Source organism: Sceloporus occidentalis, unplaced genomic scaffold (assembly GCF_023333645.1).
Source record: "Sceloporus occidentalis isolate IW3139 unplaced genomic scaffold, rSceOcc1.0.p SCAF_3, whole genome shotgun sequence".
Lineage (NCBI taxonomy): Eukaryota > Metazoa > Chordata > Lepidosauria > Squamata > Phrynosomatidae > Sceloporus > Sceloporus occidentalis.
Window position 1 is genome coordinate 57,485,232 of NW_028316983.1, and position 25,261 is coordinate 57,510,492.

The 25,261-nt window shown below is 39.7% G+C and overlaps 1 protein-coding gene across 6 annotated transcripts in view; it reads right to left on the reverse strand.

Moving 5' to 3' along the window:
- Positions 1-25,261, reverse strand: part of LOC149315983 (transmembrane and coiled-coil domains protein 2-like) — a 120,266-nt gene that overhangs the window by 28,474 nt on the left and 66,531 nt on the right. Inside the window, exons 1-2 of one of the 6 annotated variants that reach the window (XM_089514533.1) lie at positions 16,496-16,736; positions 7,890-8,038 (exon numbers count right to left, since the gene is read on the reverse strand). The exons of 4 other annotated variants lie outside the window; for them this stretch is intronic. In XM_089514533.1, the coding sequence (XP_089370659.1) occupies positions 7,890-7,970 (81 nt within the window). In that variant the 5' untranslated portion in view covers positions 7,971-8,038; positions 16,496-16,736. Of the gene's footprint in view, positions 1-7,889; positions 8,039-16,495; positions 16,737-25,261 lie in introns of those variants that run through there. One more of the 6 variants, XM_089514534.1, reaches the window with a different exon arrangement.

The window sequence follows — 25,261 nt, forward strand, 5'->3', positions numbered from 1 at the left end:
TGGTGCTTTCCCACAAAAGAGTGCCAAGAAGAATCTGGCTTTGAAGGATGTGAATAAGCCATCCGCATATGTTTGTCAGCTTTTCTGGGTTAAAATCGGGCAAAGTTATCACACTGAAGTTAAAGGCATTTTCAGCTATCGCTCCCAGACTATGGAATGGCCTGCCGGATGAGATCTGTCATATAACCACCTTAGGCGGGATACAGACCGCCCAAAAAGGGCGGTTTAGGGATATGATTTGTATAATTTTTAATGCTGTAAGCTGCACTGATTGCCTGAGTGCACATGGGGTGGGATATAAATAAATTTTATTATTATTTAAAAATTTATTATTATAATCACTGCTTATGTAGTCACCATTTTCTTTGCACTGGCTGTGTCTGATCACCTCCAGCACATACCACACAGTCATGATTTACTGTAGTTCCCTCCTCATCCATCCAGCATTCAGGGTGAGCACAAACTTTTGTACGTTCTTTGCCTCATTGTCCTTTCTCTCATCCTTTACATCTTTTGTTACAGGTCCTACATTTTCCCCTCGACCTATCAATGAGTCATATAAAATTCCATAATTTTGGCCTCAACCTATATATTAGGTTGACGTATAGTTATATATCAGGTTGATTTATAGAGTATATATGATATGTGTAGTTAAACATACTTCCAGCTTTAGTAAATTTCGTGGATTATGTGAACTAGTGTGTCTTCAGCTGATTTGAATACAGTATTTGTTTTCTGGCTTATTCACTGCCTTGCCTTCATGTCTCATTAACAAGACACAAAAATAGCTCATAAGCAAGGATTAAAATAAAAACAGTAAAGTAGTATCAAAATTCAATATAAAAATTGCAAACCTGGGCGGGTTACAGACTGCCAGAAAGTACGCAACGAGCGTGTACTAGGGTTAGGAAGGGGCGGTGCTTCCGCACCCCACTAACCCTAGTACGCACTCTGCGTGCACAAAATGGCAGCGGCCGTTCCACACGGCCGCCATCATCTTGACATAGCGGACGTGCTGCGTCCGCACGTCGCGCCCCAGAAATGACACCGCAAGTGCGTGACTAGCGCCTTGCAGTGTCTCTTCCAAGGTGCGAGAAGGAGTGCGATTTCCGCACTCCTTCTCTGCAGTGTCCGGGAGCTGCGCGGTTTAAAGGCTGCGGCTCCCGGACACTACAAGCGGAGGCGTAGCCAGACCGCCGCTTTTCGGCGGTCTGTAACCCGCCCTAGTCTTTTTTTTTTTTTTTAATCCTTGTATAGGGAAGCCTTCTACTGATAAAACTGCTTTCACCAGTAGAACCAGGTGATGGGAGTAACATTTCCCTCTCCCCTCCAGCTGTCTCGCATACCCTAAAAACTTGCTCTGTGTAGAAGAAACTCCTATTCAGTAGGATTTTGGTCAACACAGAACTGGCATGGGAAGAGAAGGGAGGAGAAGAAAATTCCATTGCAGATGAACTGTATGGTACTCCATATCCCATGAAAAATATGCATGGCCATCACTTTTACTCTTCCATTATACAATCCATTAAAACAGGACCATGATTCACAAAATCAAATCCAAGGAAATGTTTAAAAGATATAAAAGAAACTTTTAGCACCTTTGAAACAAATGGGCCCAAATACACAGGCCAAAAATAAAGCTGCTTCAGGTCACTTTGGAGGTATGCTATTTAAATGATGCATGCATCCTAAGAGGCCGGAAGCTGCACCAAAGCCACGCTCCAGTCCTAAGGACTGGAGTGCAGCTGTGGGACAGCTTCTGGCCTTTTAAGATGTGTGTGTCATTTAAACAGCATACCTCCAAAGTGACCTGGAGCAGCTTTATTTTGGCCTGTCTGTTTGCCCCCCCCCCCCAAAAAAAAAAAAAAAAGGAATTTGTGTCTTATGCTTGCAGTGGACTGGAATCTACAAAAAATTATGCTAGAAATGTCTTTTTCTCAGGTGATCTCAAAGGCGCCACTGGATTCTTTTATACCCTTTTTGATTAAACAAAATTACATGGCTAATGCTTTGAATACTACTAGCAGGGAAATGCTGTTCAAGTTGTTTTGGCCCCTTGGTGATTAGAAGCAAATAATTTAAACATCTTCAGGTATCCAGCTGTGAAAAGGAACAGTAGGTTGTTCAGTGTACATTGATCCCTACTATGACTCAAGTGCTCTGGATCCTTCCAGACTCCCATCCACCCATCCATCCATCACACAGGCACCCTCAAGCATAGGATCAGTATGGGGGAAAGCAGGCTGCAATAGTATACAAAACAATCTTAGTTGCAATGGGCAAGCACTTCACAAATTAGGGGTTTCACAACAGCATCAATTTTTGGCAAGTTCAGACAATACAATGGATTAGAATGGGCTAAGAATAAACTTCACACACTTGCCATTTTTCTACAGGAAGGTAGTTTCCATCAGGATGGAAATTTGTCACCTCTGATAGCGGTACCTCATATTGAGCCTTCAACCATTAAGATTATTGCCCAAGCCTGTCTAAGTGGAATGCATCATTTGCAAATGCTAATCCCGAACTTGCAGCAACCCCCTAAAAGAAATCAATCTATTTTACTGTTTTCAACAACGGAAAGGACAATCTGGTTATCAAAAGTGCTTTTAAAAAGGCAGATCTATTTTGTAATCATAGCAAAACTGGAAAGTGTGCACAATAGATTTGACAGAGGGACTGGCAGGTTTCCCTCTCTTTTATGATGGAAAAGCCATCCAGGAATTGAAGCAATGTTTAAAAAAACCTTTATAAGAAAATCCAGTCAAGATTTTTTATTTGTAATTAAAAGATAAAACTATACAGTTTCTTGTGGAAAGTTTTCAGGTGTAAGCCTAATATATAACAGATTTATAGCTTGTTGATATAGGTTGATATATGTTTTTATTTATCCTGTTGTAAAAATGTCTTGTTGTAAAAATTTATCTTGTAAAAACGCAAGCTTTGTAAAATAAAGATATATTAATTAAAAAAAAAGTTCTACTTTACAAAAATCCAGCAGGCACCTTTGATGATGTTGGAGAGAAAATGATATTCAACTTTGTTTTGATGAGAGCATATTGATTTCTATTACAACATTCAAATATTATTAACTATACCCACATCCAAAACAAAATTATTTAAAAAGTGGTGGAAATTGTTACCTGAAAGGTCACAGTATGATCATCACTGATTACTTATGTCAACGGCAGCATTAAAAGCAGAAAAGCTGAGCATCTATCAATAAATCCAGAACCCTTTACATGTTTTAGACAATGGAAATTACAAAACAGACATTTTAAGATGCCACTTACACATGTGGGAAAGCTGAGGAATATCATACCCTCCAACATTTTACAGATGAAAGGTGGGACAAGTGTGGTCAAGACAAAAAAATGTTATGACACACAAGCTAGGAAATGTTGCAGCAATTTGCTTTTGACTGAGCTTACTGGGAAGGAGAAGATTCTGTCTTCTTCTCACCTCTCCTCCCTGATGACTTAACTGAGTGCAAACTGTTGCTCTAGATCAGGGTAGGGTAACTACAGCCCACATGCCATATGTGGACCCAGGAATGTTTTTGTGCCCTCCAGGGACCAAACAAAACAAAACATAACTACACACTCAAAATGCTCCCAAATGACCCCTAGAGGTGTGGAAGCAATTTCTCCATGTTTAGTCCCAGAAGCCTCTTTTCCTAACAGGAAGTGACCAGAAGTTAACTTTTGGGCCACTTCTTGTTGGAAAAAAGGCCTCTTCTGGGCACCAAACAGTTAGATGGGGTCAAATATCTGAAGAAATTCCCACCATGCCTCCTAAGGGTTTTGAGGGAGTATTAAGTGACAAAAATAAGTAAAAAAACCTAGGCATACAGCTGGAGGGGGTTCAGCTCTCCAAAGTTCCCTGGAAGAGCCAATGCCTTCATCCCAACAGTTGTCTAACACTGCTTGATGTTCTTGATTACAGCTTCCATCCTCACTGACCATTAGCCTCACTGACCTTGTTGGCTGTGGCTTACAAGGTTTACAGTCCAAACAGGACTATAAACAGACCTGTCAAATTGCTTAATAGTGTCACACAGCAGACAGTCTTAAAACAGCTTAACCCTAATATGGACTCAACACAGTAACCTTGACTGTTGCAGACACAACTCTTACTGGCACTGTGGTAGCCACTCTATGTATAAAGTAATATCAAAATATCATTTCAAAATAATATTTCAGGGGAGCGGGAAATTCCCAGTCTTTCCTGTCATGAATCCCATATCAGACTGAAGGGAAAAGAGGTAGGAAAAAAACAGCTAGAAAACTTCATGAAGCATTAACTACCTTGATATACCCACAGTCCTAAATTAACTCTAGGTTTTGCTTGTTTTTAATGTCTGGAAAAATACTAGTGACTGCATGGTATGCCTAATTTGAGTCTCAAAAGTCTCTTTATAAAAACGAGTGCTGAAAAATTGGGTTCAGTAGGACTAGTTTATGAGAGCCAGTGTGGAGCAGTGATTTGAGTGTTGGCCTAGGACTCTGGGAGGCCATTGTTTGTATCCTGCTCTGTTATGGAAAAACTCTGGGTGACTTTGCAGAGAACATTTGGTAAACCTTTAAACAGATACCCATAGCGCTTTCTTTTTGAAAGGTATCCAATGCTAACAAATGCTTGTATATAATGTAAGATTAGAAGTCAGTTTGATAGAATGAAATGCATTTTCTGTACAGAATGTGGTGGCTCAGACTTAAACTATACTATATTAGAATATATCTGGCCATTGTATTAAGTGGATGACCTAAAAGACTGAATGAATTATGAATGAGTTTTAGGATCCTGGGAGTCCTGGGTAGCATCCAAAACATTTACATAAACAAGCCCTTGTTGTTGTTGTTGCTGCTGCTGCTGCTGTTGTGTGACTTCAAGTCATTTTCAACTCATCATGACCCTAAGGGAAACCTATCACAGGGTTCTGTTGGCAAGATTAATTCAGAGGAGGTTTGCCAATACTCATTCTCAACACTCTTTTTTATAGACTTTTGAGACTCAGATTAGGCATAGCATGGAATCACCAGTATTTTTCCAGACAGGAAAAAATAAAACTCAAAGAAAATTTAGGAGAATATGAATTTCAAGTAGAGAAACAACAAAAACAGACTGCATAAACCTTGCACTCTAGTTATTTTGTTTCTAAACAAAATAGTGGTATGCCTGAGGTATCTGTGGTTGTTTTTTTAAAAAAAAATCCTGTCATACAATAGAATCTCATGTCTGGGTGTGGACCAAAGCTCAGATTCAAAATGTTTGCTTTCTGAGATTATCAATTTTCTAGTTGTATCAAATGAAAACATGAAGTCAGCATGGATATCATATGAGCATTCCTCCATTTTGCTTTGTTACTTTCCTGCTTCTTGGGATCCAGTTCATCCAGAGTGTTTCCAGAGTGACAGCTCCCAGGTCTGCCAAACCAAGCAGCTGTGCAGCTCCTCCATCCTTCCCACCTCAATAAACTTTGAGGGTTCAGGAAAAACTTAGAAAATATTATGGGAAAACATAGGCGGGCTACAGATGGAAGGCAGGAACATCTGAACAGGGACGTAGCCAAGGGGGGAGGGGGTTCTTGAGGTCCGGACCCCCCCCTTCCATTAGAAAAATGAATGGTGTGTGCTGCTGCACCACCGCACCCACGCCCCATTATAATGGTGGCACTTAGTCTGGACCGCCCCTTCCTAAAATCCTAGCTACGTCCCTGATCTGAATGTGACCAAATAAACTTTGGTCCAGGCCTCAGAGGTAGAGAGGAACTGCTGGACCTCTTACTCTTTCCCTCCACCACTCCCTTCTCCTTTTGTGTCATGTCTTTTTGATTGTAAGCCCGAGGGCAGGGAACCGTCTAATTAAAAAGATTGTATGTACAGCGCTGTGTAAATTTACAGCGCTTCATAAATAAAGGTTAATAATAATAATAATAATAATAATCTGTATTAGAGGTAGGGTGATTGCACAACAAAATAAAAATGTTTATGCTGTGTCCAATAAAAATATGAAAGTTATGACACCCATACATATGAACAGATTAATAGTACAATCATTTACATGCCTACTCAGTAGTCTTACTTAATCAGGATATTCCCAGTCAGATATGTACAAAAGTGCAATGTAAAATGATCTGGATCACATACTGGAAGATATGGATAAATTAAAAGTATTTGTTTGGTACACAAAACTGTCATGTTCAGTCCATCTAGCCCAGTGATAGTGAAACTTTTAGAGACTGAGTACCGAAACTCAAAGACATCTGAACTCCTGCACCGAGTGTTATCCAGTGCGGGGGGGGGGGGGGGGCAGAGTGGGACTTTCAGCGGCACTTCTGCTTTCCGGAGGCAGGACTTCCTGTACTGAATGCATCCTTTTTCTGCAAAATGAGAAGAGGTTGGAAATGGCAGCAATAGCCAGTTTGTTTATAAGCAGGGCAAGTTCAAAACAGGGCTGAACAACTTATGCTCAGATAGTGTGCTTAAGGCATGTTTCCCTTTTAAGAGAGAGAGGGTTCCATTAGGCTTTTTCAGAACACAGAGGTCTGCTGCAAGGGGAAAAGATCAGCCAAAAGTGTAAGAGCATCAGAAAATACAGGCTCTAATTGTCAAAACTAAGCCAAGTCTCATTTTACATTGCAAATGTATTTAAGACGTTTTAAAAGTTTCATCTGATCTTTACATTTCCAAATGCTAAAGGAAAGCCCTGATACATTTCACTCAAAGGATCTGAGCTCACAAATATTGGGACAAAAAGGACCAAGTAGTTTAGTTTAACCACAACAGCTGTCAAACTGATCCAAATTCTCTAGGAGGGCAAGAAGGAGAAATGTGCTGTAGTGGAAAGAACAGTTTTCTTTTGATATAGCAAAAGGGCAGTTTAATTAGGACCAAGGCCATAGTCATGACAGATCCAAAGATCTGTATGTTCCAATCACCATCACACCTTTACTTTCTCCAAGGCTGGCTCCATTGGTCTTGTGAGAGGGGATACTTAAAATGAAGTCTGAAGAAGCCATTTTCTATGGCCTAACACACCCTGGATCTTTGTGACTTTTTCTCAGACAACTTTGTTAAAAAATAGCTATCACAGCAACCTTGAATTTTTGGAACTAGACAGCTGCCAGAAGCTTCAAAGGCAAGGCCTGAACAAGAGATAATTTGCTGAGCTTGCTAGCTTCAAAGTATGAAAATTGGAGATGTCTGTGTTTTGAAATGGAATATAGGATCCGCTTCACCAAGAGACTAGTTTAAGCTAAGAAAGATAGAAAAGGAAGTGTTTGATGGGTGACTGTTGTAGAAATTGATGTGTTCAACCAAATATAAAGCAAGGAGGTTGTGAAGACAGGATGGAGATATCAAGAGGAAGATATCAAGTTGACCCAAAAAGCTGGCCAAGGTGTGGACCTGGGGTGCCAAATAAACTTGTGCATGTCACGTAGAAGTGTAATATGTAATCAATATAGGAGGAGTTGAAATTGTAGCTTGTATTCAAACATAAATGTGGATTATGCATACATTATTGTAACCACAAATAACAGTATAAAAATATCAGCTTTGCAAGAACAAAGGGTCTTTCTATAATGAAACACCCTTGTGCATACTTATATCTGGCTTTGGATAATAAACTGCTTCCTGATCAAGAAAACCCATCCCTTTTGCCTGTCTGTTGGGGTCCTGAGACTGCCATTCCACAGAGAGCTGGGTTGACAGTCTAAGAACCAGAGCTACAGTTCACAATATTGAATCCTGCTGTTCTGAAAAACTTAAAAATTGCTTCCCATTTAAAATGCCATAAAACCACATGCCAGCATTTGTTCCTGGGTGAACCACTGCCCCTGAAACACATTGCTTTATTGAATGAGAGTGAAAGAGGGCTATACTTACAAATACTCCCAATAATGAGTTCAGCAGCAGTATCTTTTTCCCAGGACAGGAATCAGACTCTGATGGGTGCATTTCTGGCATAAGAAGCAGCTTTAGTAACAATCCCCACTGTGCAATCTTTGCACAGGAAAAACCACCTTCTCTTCCACCTGTCATGAATTCAGTTAAGGGCTGCAAGGCTTGGTAGTTGGGTGTCAGAGGAATATGAGCCATTTAAAAAAAGCAAGTAAGATGAGGAAGACATATGTGTTGAGACTGGTTCTGGGGAACTGAGGCTTCTGAATCAGCAGCCAAGTACAATAAGCCTTGGCTAGTGTTGCAAAGAACAGTGTGAACCCAGAGGAACACAGAACATACAAGGCTCAGGAGGAACCTGTTCTGTCTCCTTGGTGTTTGTTTTTTTCCTTCTTCACAATTGCATTCAGCAAAGTAAAATTACCAGTCAGCCCTGGCTTCAGCCAGCTGTCTATCTACTTTTTTGGAAAGAGAGTAACAGACAGAAAATCTGATGACACAGAACAAGAGAAAAATCCAGAGAGATCTTATAGGACATCCCTGTCAACGTGTGTGTATATCCATGGGCAGTAAAATGTGACTAATTATCCAAATCGCAGGCAGTTTACTCAGAAATAGGCATTGCTGAGTCCACTGTAGCTTCCTCACAAGAGCAATAGTTTACTAAAGGAGTCTCTACCGTGTTCCACTGGTGGGAACACTACCTTGGGGGAGGACATAGGAAAGAGTCTTCTCATCTGCAGCAAACTGCTTATCAAATCACCTTAGCTCAGAGGCCCAACTGGCATCAACCCTGTTGTCAGGAACAAATTAAAATATGGGTTTTTATTAAAGCTTCGGGGCCTAATTAATTATATTATATTTGCATACGTGCTATGGTTGTCATTATTTTACGTTATTCTAACCAGTTTTAAATTGTCTATTTTTAAGTGATAAATGATTTATATTTTGTCTTTTAAAATTATTGTTTTGTTATTTTATTATCCTAAATTGATTTTATTGTATGACACCCTGAGAACCTTGGATATAGGGTGGGATATAACTATTTTTAAATAAATAATAAATAAGTAAAAAAATTGTGAAATGTGTTTAGGACTGCAAACAGAAGCACTTTTTCAAATAAAAAATCTTTCTGCTTTGGGAGTAAAAAATTGTCTCAACCAGAGCAGTATATCTTTTAGCAATGGCTTCTGAAATTTGCTTTGGATGTCAACGTCAGGTCCTGTGACATGACTGCCAAATAGTACCGTTCTAAGCATGTCTAGATTGCCTGTCCTCTGCATCCTCCTTTCTTTCTTCTTTTACATGCAAACTTTTGCAGTTGTCATCAAGCCTTCTTGGAGCCTTTTTATAAAATCTTTAAAAGTGCAATCACTGGTTGCACAAGTAGAAAGGACTACTTCAGGGATAAAGCATTTCCTAGCACTCAAGCCACAGTTTATTATTACTGGCATACGTGATATTCTTTTTCCCAAGTCAGGGCAACTGCAGTTTGACAACTATTTGGAATATAGCTGCATGTTTGTCCTGTTCCCAGATGGGATAATAGCAGCAGCTCATACGACTATGCAGTTAATACTGTATGACATTTTATAATGCTTTTGATTTAAATCTCTGTAAACTGATTAGCTCCTCTGCATGTATTCATTGGCACTTTGAACACTCATCTTCTAGTGTGCTAGGGCACACATCAACTGAAGAAAAAGGACATAACTATTCTTCCATCTAAATGCCTAGAAACCAGGGTACAAAAATATTATGCTTCTGCCTGTGAAATGAAGCATGAAAGCCCCACATAGATTCATAGGGGTAAATGCTGCTGATCAGCTAGATAAGCTATCCAACAACAAGCAGAATTTCCAAACTGGGTAGTATTTTTTTTTCTTTTGTCTGTATAAAAATGTAAACACTGGTCCCCCATGTGCTTAAGGGTCTATAAATATTTCTCTGCAGTGTCCCACAGACCTTTATTGTGTATTGTGCTTATTTGGAGAGCTTCACTGTTGCTGGATTACCTCTTGCCATTAAAATGCAAAGTACAAAATACAGAAGGCTCAGATCAACTCAAGTCGTTCAACAAGAATAGTGACCTTGGGCAGATTATTTTAATTAGTCTCTTTGTATCTCATTAGCAAAATAGAAGCAACGTTTGCTTCTCAAGATGATCACCACAAATAATGGTAGATCAAACCATCTAAAAAGGAGGCGGGATTTTTCTAATTTCATCCCAAAGCACATAATTCCCAGCTTGGTTTTTATTGTGGCTGTGCTGTCTGTATAGTCTCAAAATGGTTTCTTTTGTTGTTGCTTAAATTCTGTGGTTTTCACATTCTTTGGCACCTCCCTCAAAAGGCTGATTGGTATTGAGAAACACATAATGGTCATTTATGGGTCATTTTAATATATAGCCTGAACTTCTGATGCTTCCTGTCTCTATGAACTGAAACAAAAGCAAAGCAGTGGTTCATTATCAGCACCAGGGTCCACCAGATAAGAGGGTGCCAAGCTTATGGTTAGCCTAGACAAAAAGGTCTTGATCCAAAACTCTAGAATGACAAAACAGTGACTCACTCCTTCAAATTTACAAACCCAGATAACCTAGCAAGCATGAGGATATGCTGCTCCCTGATTGGGATTTAGGAGGAGGCTATTTAAAGACTTCCATATGCTAAGGAAAGTCCTGGAAACTTTGTCATCACTGCTGTACACAGCCCAGCTATATTGGAAATGACAATGTATGCTTAGACCTGCTAGCAAATCAACAAAGCCTTTCACATAGTGGCTGCAACAGGCTGAAATAGCTGCTTACTCTTTCTGAAATCCTTATCTGCCTTTTCATCATTATTATATCAGTTGGTTGAAGGCACTGCTGGCCAGCTTCCTGTGGTTAGGCATCATAGCACAAGGAATGCATGAGATCATTGCTTGGCATGGGAAGCCAGCAATACAGTCAGCATAGTCCATTCCAACCTTTGTCAGCCAGCAATGGGAGCAGAGGATGAATGCATCTTATGCTGGTACCATGGGAACAATAAATGCTGGACTAATTCAAGAACTGTCTAGATGTAGTCAGTCATGCCTGATAACCCTTAACCCAGAGACTGACAATGATAAGTTTCCTAAGGGTCAAAACACTATAGAGTCACCCTCGTTCACTTACTCTTTCTAATAATCAGAGGGTCAGCAATATCATGGTGGCTAAATTCCTGCAAGGTAGCCAACAGAGCTATGCAACAGAAACACAAAAAGGGCTGTGACACCTTTAGAGACTAAGGATTAAAATACACACAACCTTTTTGGAGTCATGAGCCTGTTCTGGAATAACCCTCACGGTATCTAAACCAAATTTTAACTTTTCCAGGTTAAATCTAGAAGTTTTGTACATCTAAAAGAAAAATTGGCTGTGCTCAGTATTGATTGGCTGCCTCCTGGAATCTTTCCCATCTATCTCCAAAACAGTTTTGCACTGATAGCAGCAGTGGAGAAATAGTAGGCTTGGTAGAAATTGCAGGAGCCTAGGAGAGACTTTAATTTCTCCTGTCACCTTCACCAGTCCTGACAGAGTAGCATTTCTCCATTGTTAGTAGTGGCAGAGAAAGAACTATCTCAGTGTAGATTAAGAGGTTAGTGTGTGTGTGTGTGTGTATTTGTATTAACTGAGATGTCCATGGGTGAGCGTGTGTACATCTATCTGTATGGATTTTTGCATGTACGTATGTATTTGTGCATAGATGGCCTTCAGGTCCATGCTAACACGGGATACAGTCTTGGAGCCAAAACAACACAATATTCCATCTTTAGAGTATACTGTGACACACACACACACACACACACACACACACACACACACATCTTTACATACAAATGTGGCAGACATATAGAATAGAAAGCATTTATCCATTACTATCCAATATGGCCCTTTGTCACACAGCAAGGGCCAGTACATCACCATCCACAGATCCCCAAATAAGGTTCAAAAAAGCCAATGATGCAACACAACTTACTCAGATGCGACTTGAAACCTGAAAGACAGCTCTGACAACTAGAATTGTGGAATGTGAATCAAAGATATTTTCAGCTGGGAAAATCAGAATGAAATCCATGCTGAACATATTCTCAAGAGTCATTTAGCCACAGATGCATCAGGAGAAACATGGACCAGAACAAAAGCATCCCAATTTTGTGAATATAATACCAGGTGTATGATTTCCTGTGCCACATACACAATATCACACTCTTATACTTGTAATCACCTTGTAAATACATTAGTAGTATTTTTACTGGTTTCTGTCTATTCAGACCATTGTGGAGCATTTGTAACACATCTACAGCCAGGAGGAGGGAGTGTGCAGTTTATACAATTATATAATTGCTCATCTGTTTATAAACCTGGTCTTAAACATCCAAACTATCCAGACTAACACACAGGATAACTAATGTGCATATGGGGCCTGAACAGACAAGCCAAAATTAAGCTGCTTTGGGTCACTTTAGAGGTATGCTGTTTAAATGATGCATGTGTCCTAAGAGGCCAGAACCTGTGCTAAAGCCACGCTCTGGTCTTAAGGACTGGAGCGCAGCTTTGGTGCAGCTTTGGGCCTCTTAAAATGTGTGTGTCATTTAAACAGCATACTTCCAAAGTGACCTGAAGCAGCTTTATTTTGGCCTGTTTGTACAGGCCCTAAGTGCATCTTCAGAAGGTTTTCTAGCTAATGAGAGTGCAAAGTGGTTCCTACCACACTCCTCAAGGCCCCTGGGTTGGCCATAAACCAATTTATCCAAAACCTGAATTGGAGAAATGAATAATTAACCTGTCACTGGTGGTTAGTCTCTTTCTTCCTTCTTGTGGAGAACAAGCCTTTGATCAGCATAACCAAGAAAAGTCAGCATTGAGATTGCAGGTTTTAATCTATAATTCATTCATCTTCCTACCCCAGTCCTATTCCACATAGATGAAACTAGATGTAGAACAAAGATGAAAGAGGCAGCAGGAGGAGTTCATCAGAATGTATTATTCTCCCAGGATTTTTCTTACAAAAATTGCTGAGATTGTTTTTTCCGGTGCAATATTTCCTGTATAAATTTTCCCATGTGTACATTACATGGGAATCTAGTTTACTTTCTGTTGTTCTTGACACTATAAAGCTGGAAGGTATTACCAGGTATCTTTCTCTCTAGCAAGACCAAAATAAAAACAAACAGGTCTGTGGCTGTTATTAAATCATGGAGAAAAGATGTGGACACTTGCCCACATTTGATTGATGCTGCCAAAAATGAACTGCATTCTCCAAGTGGAATAGATTTTTTTCTGCAGTGGTGGCAATAAAAGATCCACAGGCTACATTATGTTTGTGACTTTTTTCAATTCAAATATACATAAAGGCCCTACACCATCTCTCACCTTTGTCTCTCCACCAATGTGAAGACTGAAATTACAATGATCCCTAATGCATACACCCACATATAAATCCATCACAATTTTGCCACCTTCATCTGAATAGTCAACTGGCCTTTATCAACAAAACCTTTAAAAAGAACTTTGTTTATCTTAATATTTCTATCCAACTGGCTCAGAGTGTTTCACATGATTTGACTGAACTTGGAAAAGACCTGTCTCATATGCAGCCTGAAAATCGAAGTATATTATTTTTGCTGGGGATGAGCCCAACATATTGTGCTACCTGGAACAAAGTGCTCCATCCTCATTCTACCATACAGAAACTGCCTGGATTAGTACATGCATTTTACCTTAACAAAGGCCATGGGATAGCATTGTCCAATACACATGATGGCAGAAGAATGTTAGCTCAGGAGCGAATGGCACACATAACTCTACACTTCAATCCTATGTCATTCCTCCCCAACTCGCAGTCCCTACTGCCTGAGGTAGCTGCCTCACTCTGTCTAATGGCAGAACTGGCTTTGTTTCTGACTGTATAATATATGATACAAAGCATGGTTTATTTATCAAACAAATGGGGAAAGCAAACAAATTCCCTCTGTGCTAGCTGATGAAAAAAGAATTTGATCTGGAGGAATGTTAAATTTACTGACAAGAGTTGCAGATGAAGTCAGCCTTCCATATACACGGATTCTTTATCCACAGATTCAAGCATACATGGCTTTAAAATATTCAAAAATATATAATTTCCAAAAAGCAAACCTTGATTTTGCCATTTTAGATAAGGGACACCATTGAGAATCCATGGATTTTGGTATGTATGGAGTGTTCTGGAACCAAACCCCAGTGGATACCAAGGGACCACTGTATAAGAAAAAGCACATATGTAGCAAAGTAATTGAAGATGGAATTCAGAACTACAGTCTTAAACCATATGGGCATAATGTGCATGGATATGAAATATAACTCTACCAAGCTGCTGACTTCACTGCTTTGAGTAACAACAAATGATTAGAAGAAAAGATATAAAGAAATAGCATCTTCTAACATTTGATGAAGGCTCAGAATGCTGGGGCAAAATGACATGGCTTTAGGCTGTATTGGGGGTATTCCATTTACATGATACATGCCCTGAACACAGCCTGAAAAAGTTAATGCTGAGCCAAACAAGAAGAACGGGGCCAAAAAAAAGAGTGGATAGAATCTGCTCCTTCCGGTGGCCCAGTTCAGGACTGTGGCAGAGGCCCAGGTCAGGATGAGGCCCGTTCGGCTGCCACAGTCCGGTGCAGTCCTTTTGGCCCATCTGCTTTGGGCCTTAGTTGAAATTTTGAGGACAATAGAGCTAACATAGCCTAAATTATTTTAGGAGTGTGAGCTGGAATGTCCTGGTTCCAAATGTCACACACTTTCCAGATACAAAGCTATAGCTGTGTTAGTCTGTAGAATCAGTATGTAGAAAGATCCTGTAGTACCTTTGAGACTAACTGAAAGAAAGAAGTTGGCAACTTCTTCCTTTCAGTTAGTCTCAAAGGTACTACAAGATCTCTCGACGTATTTGGTAGATACATTAGGTAAGCTGTTCTCTCATCCTGTCCCACCCTATCACCTGCTCACTCTATGATGAGAATATCAGAAGTCTATCACAAACAGTTGCTGAAATGAGTATGGGTCTGTCTTCACTGTTATTTTTCTTGTTTCTATTCTTGTTCAGGTGAGAACAGTATTTATGTAGTAGGGTTTATAGCTTTATACCTTTCGATGCATTTCTTTCTACCAAGTGTACAATTCTTTGAATAAAATTACACAGAGGAGAAAAGATTACTATGATAATAGTAATTAAATATTTGAAAACTTCAATTCTCCTATGTAACTATTAGTTTGTATTATCAACAGTATTATTAAATGTAAAGCAAAATCATTTCCATCAACCTAATCTCTGTGCACAAAGAAATAAATTGGTATTATAGGCCACAACTAATTTATTTTCCTCTTGTTTGCTAGCCCAATCCTTCTCAGTTAAGGAAGTGATCTGATCTCACCATAATGTGGAACAAAGAATTAGCAGGGACAAATCACATAGCTATGATTTCATCCTTTGAATCCAGATTTGTGATAACTCTCTTGTTGGCCTCCCCACAAGGTACATACAGGTATTTAAACTCAATCATGTTATTTTGGTATATAAGGTAGAAAATCTTACAAGCACCTCCTCCTATCTCTAGCAGTAAAAGTATAACTCGGATAAATAATAATAATAATAATAATAATAATAATAATCTTTATTTCTACCCTGCCTTTCCACAATGTGATCAAGGCGGCTTACAGGTAAGAAGACAATAAAATACAAGTTAAAATATTACATATAAAAATTAAGACATCATTAGAGGAGTAGGGACGGGAAGCAAACAATCAAAATATCAGGGCAAAGATAAGACAACAACTTTAAGGTAGTTGGGGCAAAAGATAACAGGATTACTGAAGTGGGAATGCCAGCCGAAATAAGTGTGTTTTTAAATCTTTTTTAAAAGAAAGTAACGATGCAAAGGAACAAAGCTGTACAGGGAGCTTGTTCCACAAAGTGGGGGCAAAGATAGTAAAGGCCCTCTGTGAGGTCGTTACAAAACGAGACTTAGGGACCTCCAATAGGTTGGCCCCAGATGTTCTGAGTGTGCGAGGTGGACTATATGGGGAGAGGCGGTCCTCCAAGTACCCTGGACCCAAGCCATTTAAATAACAAACAATTTGCTGCACTTCTGTGAAACCCCAAATCTGCTCCCTGAGATGGCTGTTTCATTCTGCCACATGGTAGAGCTAGTCCTGGTCTGATCAATGAACATAGCAATACATGAAGCCATTGCTATAGTATCCATATTTCTTAACCACAAAAGAAAGAGGCCAATCACTACCATCTACCCTAGATGCGAAACAGAGGCATAGCAAAACACGCTGAGAAGCTTATGATCATTGGCAGATATTGCCTCCAAAGAATTTGTTTCCATCTCTCAAATCCCAGACTTTAGCCCTTGTAAGCATCTGGCTTCTTACTAACTCATCTAACTACAACCTCTCTCAACATTAGAAACAGCTAAGAATTCTTGGATACAAATTTCTCCTTCCTTGTAGAGAGTAAAAGAAATCTCAGTTTAATTCCCTTTCTCCAAGCTATACAGGCAGATAATGCAAAGGATACTTTCAGTGTTGATGAAGAGTAAGCCTTGATCACCAGGGTCCTTAGTCCAAAAGTTCAACCATGCTTGGGCATTTCTTTTTGTTCTTCAAAACGTCTCCCACGGGTGGTCTATTGCCTTCACCATTATGTTCCTTTCCAGCCTGAAAGCTTCTCTCCTCTAATTTACTCAGTCTGGTTCCTGTGCAGTGTCCAAAGAGATTTTCTTGAACTGTCCAGACCCTTCACATCTCTAAGGCACTTGTCATTCCCTGAACAGTTGTTGACTCTGACGTGTTCTAAGTAACCCAGTCTCTAAAAGGGCATGAAACAGCAAACTCCTGAAACCCAACACTGTCAAAAGCCAACTGGCATGAAGGAAGGAGCCACTGCTGCACCTAAATCCCAACCAAACAGAAAATGCCTTGTCAGAAGCAGCAAATGCTGCCAGACCTTCTGAAATGACAAGCCTGACTCTGAAGCACAGATAGCTCATTGAAAGCACCCTAAGCTTTTCAAAACTAAAACACGCCTAGTCCTTGGAAACTTATAGAGCCAGTCCACATGCCTCCTATTTTTAAAGACACATGCAGCCTGCAATAACCTCAGTCTATCACATTAAAACCTAGCTGAAGTAGGGGAAAGGTCATGTTTCAGTAATCAGGACAACAACAACGACAACAACAAAAACCTCACAAACAATCACATTCACAGAAATCTAGCCTAGCTTTTGAGGTAGTCAACTGATCTGGAAAAAAAGGCAGACAAGTTTGGAGTTCAAGAGCTGCAGAAATGAAGGTAGCTGTGATTAAAAGGACACCTATTTCAAGTCACTGTTATAGTGTATCAGAGGATCTTGAATGAAGATGGAAGCCAAGATCCCATGGTGTAAACCACTTATACAACCAACCATAGCTTTTGACATTTTTGCTGCTCATACTCCAAGATATCCAAGTCCCACCTTGACAAGCAGAAGTTGTCCTGTCCCAACAGCAATTACCAAATACTGCATGTAGGGCAGTGACAGTTCCAGGAGTGCATCTATGGAGTGGGGGGAGCAAAATGAGAACACTGCCCACCAACAGAAATTCTGGCCCCCATTAAATTTTCCTGCAGTGCTCAGTTTTCCAGCATTGCAGTAACTGAAAGCTTCAGTTGAGCACTTAAGTTAGAAATACAGCTTAGGCATCCAAAGAAAAGGGAAAAGTGAACACAAAAAAAGAGTTGTATGTGTGAACGATTCTCAGTGTCTCACTTTCTGCAAAGCTAGAAATGAGAATGATGGAAAATGTCAGAGGAGGTGGCAATGTTTTCATGGTGCCCCCCTCGCCCCGCCCGTAGCAACAAGCTCAAGCAGTTTTGTATTACTACACCAGTGGGATTTCCATTCCATTGGTATTCAGTAGGATCTTGGCCAGAAAGTCAAAATGTTTCATAGCTGGGCTTGAAAATATGTAATGCCCCAAAGTACAGTTTAGCATTAAACAAAGAAACCATAAATTTGATTGCTACTTGCTGTTCCCATTTTGTCAAGGAATGGGGTTGATGTCATCCATTCTAGGAAGTTGCACTGGAGAGATGGGAAGCAAAACCAATCCATTGGATCTGCCAGTAGACCAGACATCTTTGCCTCCTTCTCTACTTGAACTGTTTCTAATGTAGTTGGCTTTTTGTTATGAAGTGATGCTTTCTTTTCCTCCTCTTGTTTCCTACCCATTTGTTTTTCTTTTTTGTGCCCTGCCTTTTTATTTTACTAAACACTGGAGGGCAAGACTACTCTTATTTTTGGAACAACTATAAGAGCCTTTTTTGGCTAAAAAGTGGAATAAAATGCTTCAAACAAATAAATGGGGGAGGGGAATGTAGAGTTCTATTTACAACATTTTCATAAAGGAAATCCAAATCAATTCAGGTTGATTAATAATAAATAATAATAATAAAATTTATTTGTATCCCGCCCCTCTGAGAACAATCGGGGCGGCTAACAAAGTTAAAAATACAAGACATATAAAATCCCTGGTACCCTCCCCTCCTTAAAAAAGTATTAAATTCAATGCAATATTTAAAAAACAGAACAAAAACAACAACAAACAAACATACAAGTTAAAAACTGACCAAAAGGTCAACAACATCATACCAACACGCAACCAGTGGGAGCAGCAGTATCTTTCCCAGACGTTTTTCTAAGGCCGGGTTCTCTATTCCGGGAAGGCCTGCCGGAAGAGATCCGTCTTAACAGCCTTTTTAAAGCTGTCTAAGGATGTAAGTAGACGGATCTCATCAGGCAGGCCATTCCACAGTCTTATAATCTTCCTGCTAAGAAAACCCACCAATAAGCAAAATTTATAATACAGAGATGTGTAATGATCCTTGGACTGAGTATAGAATAAAACAATAAAACTAACAATTATTCCTTCGAGTTGATCCCAATTCATGGCAACCCTGTGGATGAGACACCTCCAAGACTCGCTATCTGCTCTGCTTAGGTCCTGCAAATTCATACTCATGACCTCCTTAATACAGTCCAACCATCTAGCATGCAGTCTTCCTCTGTTTCTACATTCTTCCACCTTTCCTAGCATTATTGTCTTTTCCAATGTGTTGTGCCTTCTCATAACGTGGCCAAAGTTTAGAGATTATCAGACGGGAGAAAAAAGCCAGGAGTAAAAGGCAAAATTGCGCAATCGTGCCAAAGATTTTCAAACACATTCCGCTTATCCAGGACTTAACCCATGAAGATCCAGGAATGCTCCAGCAACAAACTATTCACAGAGAAATCCCAGAATGGCCTGTTGCTGGAGCTTTCCTGCATCTTCTTGGGTTAAGTCCTGGATAAGAGCAGCGTTGTCTGAAAATCTTCAGCACAATCATGCAACTTTGCTGGTAGTATGCCTTTTTCTTCCCTGATTTTCCCCTATCTGAAAATCTCATATGACAGTCTTGTCTTAATCAATCTTGACTTCCAGAGATATTTCAGGCTACCCTACCTAAATTGGCCAAAGTTTTAAAAAAAAGTCAATAGAAAAAGCAGAGGGTAAGAGAAACATTCACTGTTGCATGAGCATATATTTTTCCATCTCTATTTCCTAGTTTGGTTTTTGGGTCCAACTTTTCCTGCTGAGGACTTTGTAAACAGATTTGGTTGGTGTAAAGAAAAAATGGAACACGATCATACTCTCCTCTCCTTGAACCAATTGAAATAAAACACCGTGCTTCACCCTAGAGGCAATGTGATTGTATTTCATTGCTGGATGATGGGACACATGTATATGGAATGTTTTCTGAAACATTCTGAAGAGAAGGCTGTACACAGTATCCAGCCAGTTTTAGTTCCCATGAGGTAACTCTAGTGACATCTCCACCCAGCTGCACTATTTAAATCTGGCCCATTAGCATCCAGCTTTAGAGGCTTTAAAGAATTCAGAAGTGGCCCACAGTTTGAAACAGCCATGCTTCTGGTATGTTTAATGACTAAAGACTCTTTAAAGCATGATGACAATGTTTTCAAGGGGGGGGGGGGAGAGAAAAGGTGGGGAGGAAGTGGGGTACAGCTCTTGCTGTTATTTCTGTTAGAGCAACTTTATGCTGTCAAGTGAGCCAAGGTAAGCAAGCTTGCATGAAAATAAAATGAAATATTTTAGAAGGACTAGGCTAGATGACACATGACATATCGAGATTAGGGAGAGCCCAAGATAGTTTACTACCTGACAGTGAGTAGCAAATATTACTCCCATTCATCCATATATACAAAGGGTCCATTCATACAACTATAGCACTATTATTTTATAGGCAGCATCCTATAGAATCCTGGGATCTGTAGCTTGGTGAGATACAGAACTCTTTGACAGGCAATTCTAAATGCTCCAACCTGGACTATAAATCCCAAGACTCCACAGGATGAAACCATGGCAGTTAGCGGAATCATACTATAATAATTTGGTACTGTAAATTCGTCCAAAGCCTAAGTACATAGTACCCAAAGCCAGCCAAGTTATTTTGGCACAAGAAGTAGAAAACGCCACAAGTGCCAGGCAATTAAAATACAACAGTAGTAAATTCAGTAACAGTTTGCTGTATCTGAACCTAAGGCAGTGACTTCATCCTGCCTCATGGCACAACCATCTTTGCTACAAATATCTTCTTTTCTTTCTTTTAAAAATAAATGGTAACATGGTGGGAGTAGGGGAATCAGGATAGAAACAATGGGGCTAATTTCAGGCCTTTCTAGAGTAGACCCAATGAAAATAATGGTACTTACATTAATATGTTCCATTTATTTCTATGATGAACATATTCTAAATAAGAATTAACATAGATTTAGCTCATGGTCTCTAGAAATGGGAAGTTAACCCTTTCCTCTGCTACAATCCAGATCAGTACTGCCAATCCTCCCTCCAGCCATAGATGTATATGTGTTCCCTTCCTATACATATCATCTAAGTCAATTTGCTCAACAGAAGTAAATTTCCTCCCTTTGATTTCCTTTTCCCTGTCACCGTGAAATTTGCTGAGAACTTAGTCTTTGAATAATTTTTGAAAATGTATTCTTTTTCATTCTTTGTGTTGTTGTGTGCCTTCAAGTCATTTGCAACTTATGGCAATCCGAAAGCAAACCTATCATGGGGTTTTCTTAGCAAGATTTGTTCAGAAGGGGGTTTGCCTTTGCCTTCCTTTGAGGCTGAAAGTGTGACTTGTCCAAGGTCACCCAGTGGGTTTCCAAGGCTGAGCAGGAATTCTCAGTATCCAGTCCAATAGACAAGGCACTGGACCAAGCTGGGTCTCTTTCAAAGCTATACAAACATACATTTTTTAAAATAACATGTTCTGTGAATGAACGCTGGGGAGCCTACACTCCAGGTAAGTTCAAAGTATTTAAGCAAACTGTTGCATGAATATCTCCTTTCCAAAATAGCCAAATGAGAGCACACAACTGTTTAAAAAGGGGGAATTAAATAAAACAAAAGCCCCCATTCCTCTCCATTAGCAACACCCCTGAACAACAGTCAAAGTCACTTATTAGACTAATACCAGACTGCTTAAAATAACACTCTTTACTCTATTGTAACTTCCTCCATGACAAATTTCTAAATCTGTGGGTTGAGGCCTAAACATGTTCAGAATTATGCATTTTTAGTATTACTCTACATGCTTACAAGCTATTGTTGTTGTGAGCCTTCAAGTCATTTCTGACTTATGACAACCCTAAGGTGAACCTACCATGAGACTTTATAGGAAGAATTTGTTCTATTCTGTTGAAGCTCCTCCGTCAGTACTCAGGGGTTGAGACTGAGAGCATGAGACTTTCCCAAGGTCACACAGGCCTTGTACAGACAGGTGTAAAAGGCCGGCCTGGGGAGTGGAGGCGGGGCATCATGTCCAGATGATGCATGCCCCAACTCCACCCCCAGGGTGCCATGACACTGCACACCACTTCACGTGGCGTGCAGCATCATAATGCTCCTCCAGCACTGTGTCCATATGATGCCGCGCTGAAGGAGCGGCATATAACTGCACCGCCACAACTATGGCGCCCTTTTGAGGGCGCAAAAAGGAGATACTTTTTGCGACTCCTTTTTGTGCCCTTGAAAGGCCAGATTGAAACCATGGCGTGAGGTTGCCACAGCCCCGATTCAGCTAGGAAAGGGAATGGTCTGTCAAGACCCTCAGTTAATCTGACGAATAATCACTACACTAAACTGGCTTTAGATTTGACATTTCATTCTAGACTAGACTATTTCAAGTAAATCAATTTCCAAATCAGTAAAACAATTTATTGCATACCATGTGAATATGTTTATTTGCATTTTTCTGGGTAGAATGTCCATAGCTTTCATCTGGTTCTCATATAGATTCATGATTTTAAAAGGTTGAGAATCACTGCTCTGTAGCAAAAAAAAGTGAGCAGGTCCAGATGTTAAAAACCAAATACCATCATAACTGGAAGAAGAAGTGCAGTGACAAACAGTCTATGGAATTTTTTGTCAGCCAAAATAATACAGACAGAGAGATTGTCTGAGAAAAGGATGAAAACTATGACAACAGAAAATTTAGAAGTCGCTTCATCAGAAGAGCAAATGGCATAGCAGACTTTCCTAAGTTTTTTACTGTAGCCTATAGATTCATTCATTCATTCATTCATTCACCCATCCATCCATCCATTCCACCTTTCCTCCCAGTGAGCTCAAGCCAGCTCTGTTACTCCACATTTTATCCTCAAAACGGTAGGTCAGGTTGAGAGTGTGTGGCTGGTCCAAGGTCGCCCAGTAAATTTGATGACCTAGTGGAGACTTGAACCTGCTTCTCCCAAGTCCCACTTCTGCAAAACAGCCATACCTACCTGTACACATATACACACAGAACCAGAAAGGATCTTTAATTATCACTTGCACTATTTTTGTCAAAAATTGCATTTCTGCAGAAAACATGAATTGAACATAAAAAATCTGATCAAAATCTAGTCTGTTTGGGATGAGGTTGAAAGTATTAGATTTGTACTGAAGAGCCTGTATTCAAACCCCAGATGGTTATAACATTAGCCAACCTCAGTAGGTTGCTATGAAAGATAAAATGCAATAAACTCATGCAAATTCCTGAAAACCCTGGAGAAACTGTATGATACCAGTATGATAAAGAAATAAACAAACAGACAGTTCAGGAATATGATATCTTCAAACAGTTTTTGGGAAGTTCTTGGTGTTTAACCTTACCAAGACACATGTTGCATAAACCTGCATTGGAAGGGGGTGCAATTATTCCTATGTTGTACACAACCAAAGTTTCAGTTCTGCTGGAGACAACAAAGGAAAAGAAATTAAGTGTAACAACAGAGAAAAGAATGTTAGGAAGGTAAAGGAAAGGTTACTGAAAAATTAATATGAAAAAAATGCCATAAGTAAAAATAGGTTCCATTTTGTTTTTAAACATGGTCAGAGAACAAGACAAAAGATAAATAAAAGACATAATCTGAGAAATGACTTGAAAAATACGAATTGCTTCCCAAATTTACATGACATACTTGGGCAGCAACTGTCAATATTGTTCCATTTTTTGTATGTTTGCTGCCAACCCCCCCCCCCCCCCCCATGCTTCTACTCTGTTATGGTTTAAAGCCATGGTTTCATATAGAACAATGGAGTTGGAAGAAACTTCAAGGGCCACCCAGTCCAACCATGGTATTGATTAGGAGCTTGCCAAATACCAATATGCAACTAAGAGAGCAACCAAATAATAAAATGCACCAAAAAAAAGGGGGGGGGGAATTACTTAACCCTTATCCTAACACAAAGATGAAAAGGAGATTGTATATGTACCTCTCTCTTGAATATACATTGTATGAACCTAGCAGCTTCTCGCTTTTGGTTAAATATTCCCCTGTATCTTGTGACTTTGCAAATCACTGTCCTTTGCTCCTGCTTAACATTAGAGTTGAATCAAATTAACTTCAGCAATATGCAGCTTAACATACAACATAACATAACAGTTGCCTGGGGGGATGCAGGGAGATAAAGTTTGGCAAAATTCACCTACTGAGTGGAGGCATGGCTGCAGCACAGTATCAAAAGCCAGGTAAGTGACCTCACATGTAGGACATTATCACACAAGCCCCGTTCACACCACAATAATATTAGTTAATGAAAATAGAAGCATTTTCCATTTGAGAGCAGACATTATCACACATCTCTGCAACAGCATGACTGGGGCTGTTTCTGCCATCGTGCTCTTTTCTGCACTGCCCCTTAACCCCTGCCCTATGGCCTACCCAGTGTGCCTTTCAGATTTTTTAAATTTTATTTTTTTAAGAAATTTTGGAATTATGCTAATACAATTTAAGATTTTAAAGAAAGAAAGAAAGAAAGAAAGAAAGAAAGAAAGAAAGAAAAGAATGAATGAGCCCGCTCAGGAATAGCAAGGGGGAGGAGAAGAGGATACACTGACACCATGTGACTGCTAATATCGGAACTGTTACAGCAGTGGTGTGTTGCCCTGAGGACTAATGGGATTGCAGCACAATTGGGAGTTTATTGACTCGTTTCCTCCCTCAATGAGAAGGGATGCCTTAACCATGCTTTGGAGACACAGCAGCTATTGGTCTGAGGCAAAGTTGTGCAACAAAAAGGTGCTATCCATTTGATTATATATAGGATATCCACCCATTTAATATTTCACCCCTTTGACGATGATTACTTTGCAATTTTATTGTTATATTTTGTATAGTGATAGAGTTAGTTTTTAATTGTATATGAATTATTATTGTTGTTGTATTTTATTGAGTGCATTTCGTATATGTTTTATTAGATTGTTATCCCGCCTCGATCCACAGGGAGAGGTGGGAAAAATAAATAAATTTATTATAATTATGATGATTATTATTATTATTTTCCTTTTTTAATTGCTGTTTAAAAGCTGTGTGTGATAATCTCCTTAGGGAAGAGTGGTCACTGATGAGAGCCTTAGAGACAAAAACCCAAACTTTGTATGCAAAAAACCCACCTTGAGTTCCTCACATTACCAGGTATTGCCACCAACCTGAACTTCTTTAAAAGGAGATCAGACAAAATCATGAAGGAAAAGGCTACCAATCATTATGACTCAGACTAGCAAATATGATGTTCCAGAAATCAGAGGTGGTTATTACTCTTCATATCAATTCATATCAAATGACATAAACAAGAAGGTGCTACTGCATCAGTTCTATAAGCATCTTGTTGCCAGCTGTCAGAACAGAATGCTGGACACGACAGTTTGCCAATCTGATCTAGCACTTGTCTTTCCCTAATGCTGGGAAAGACC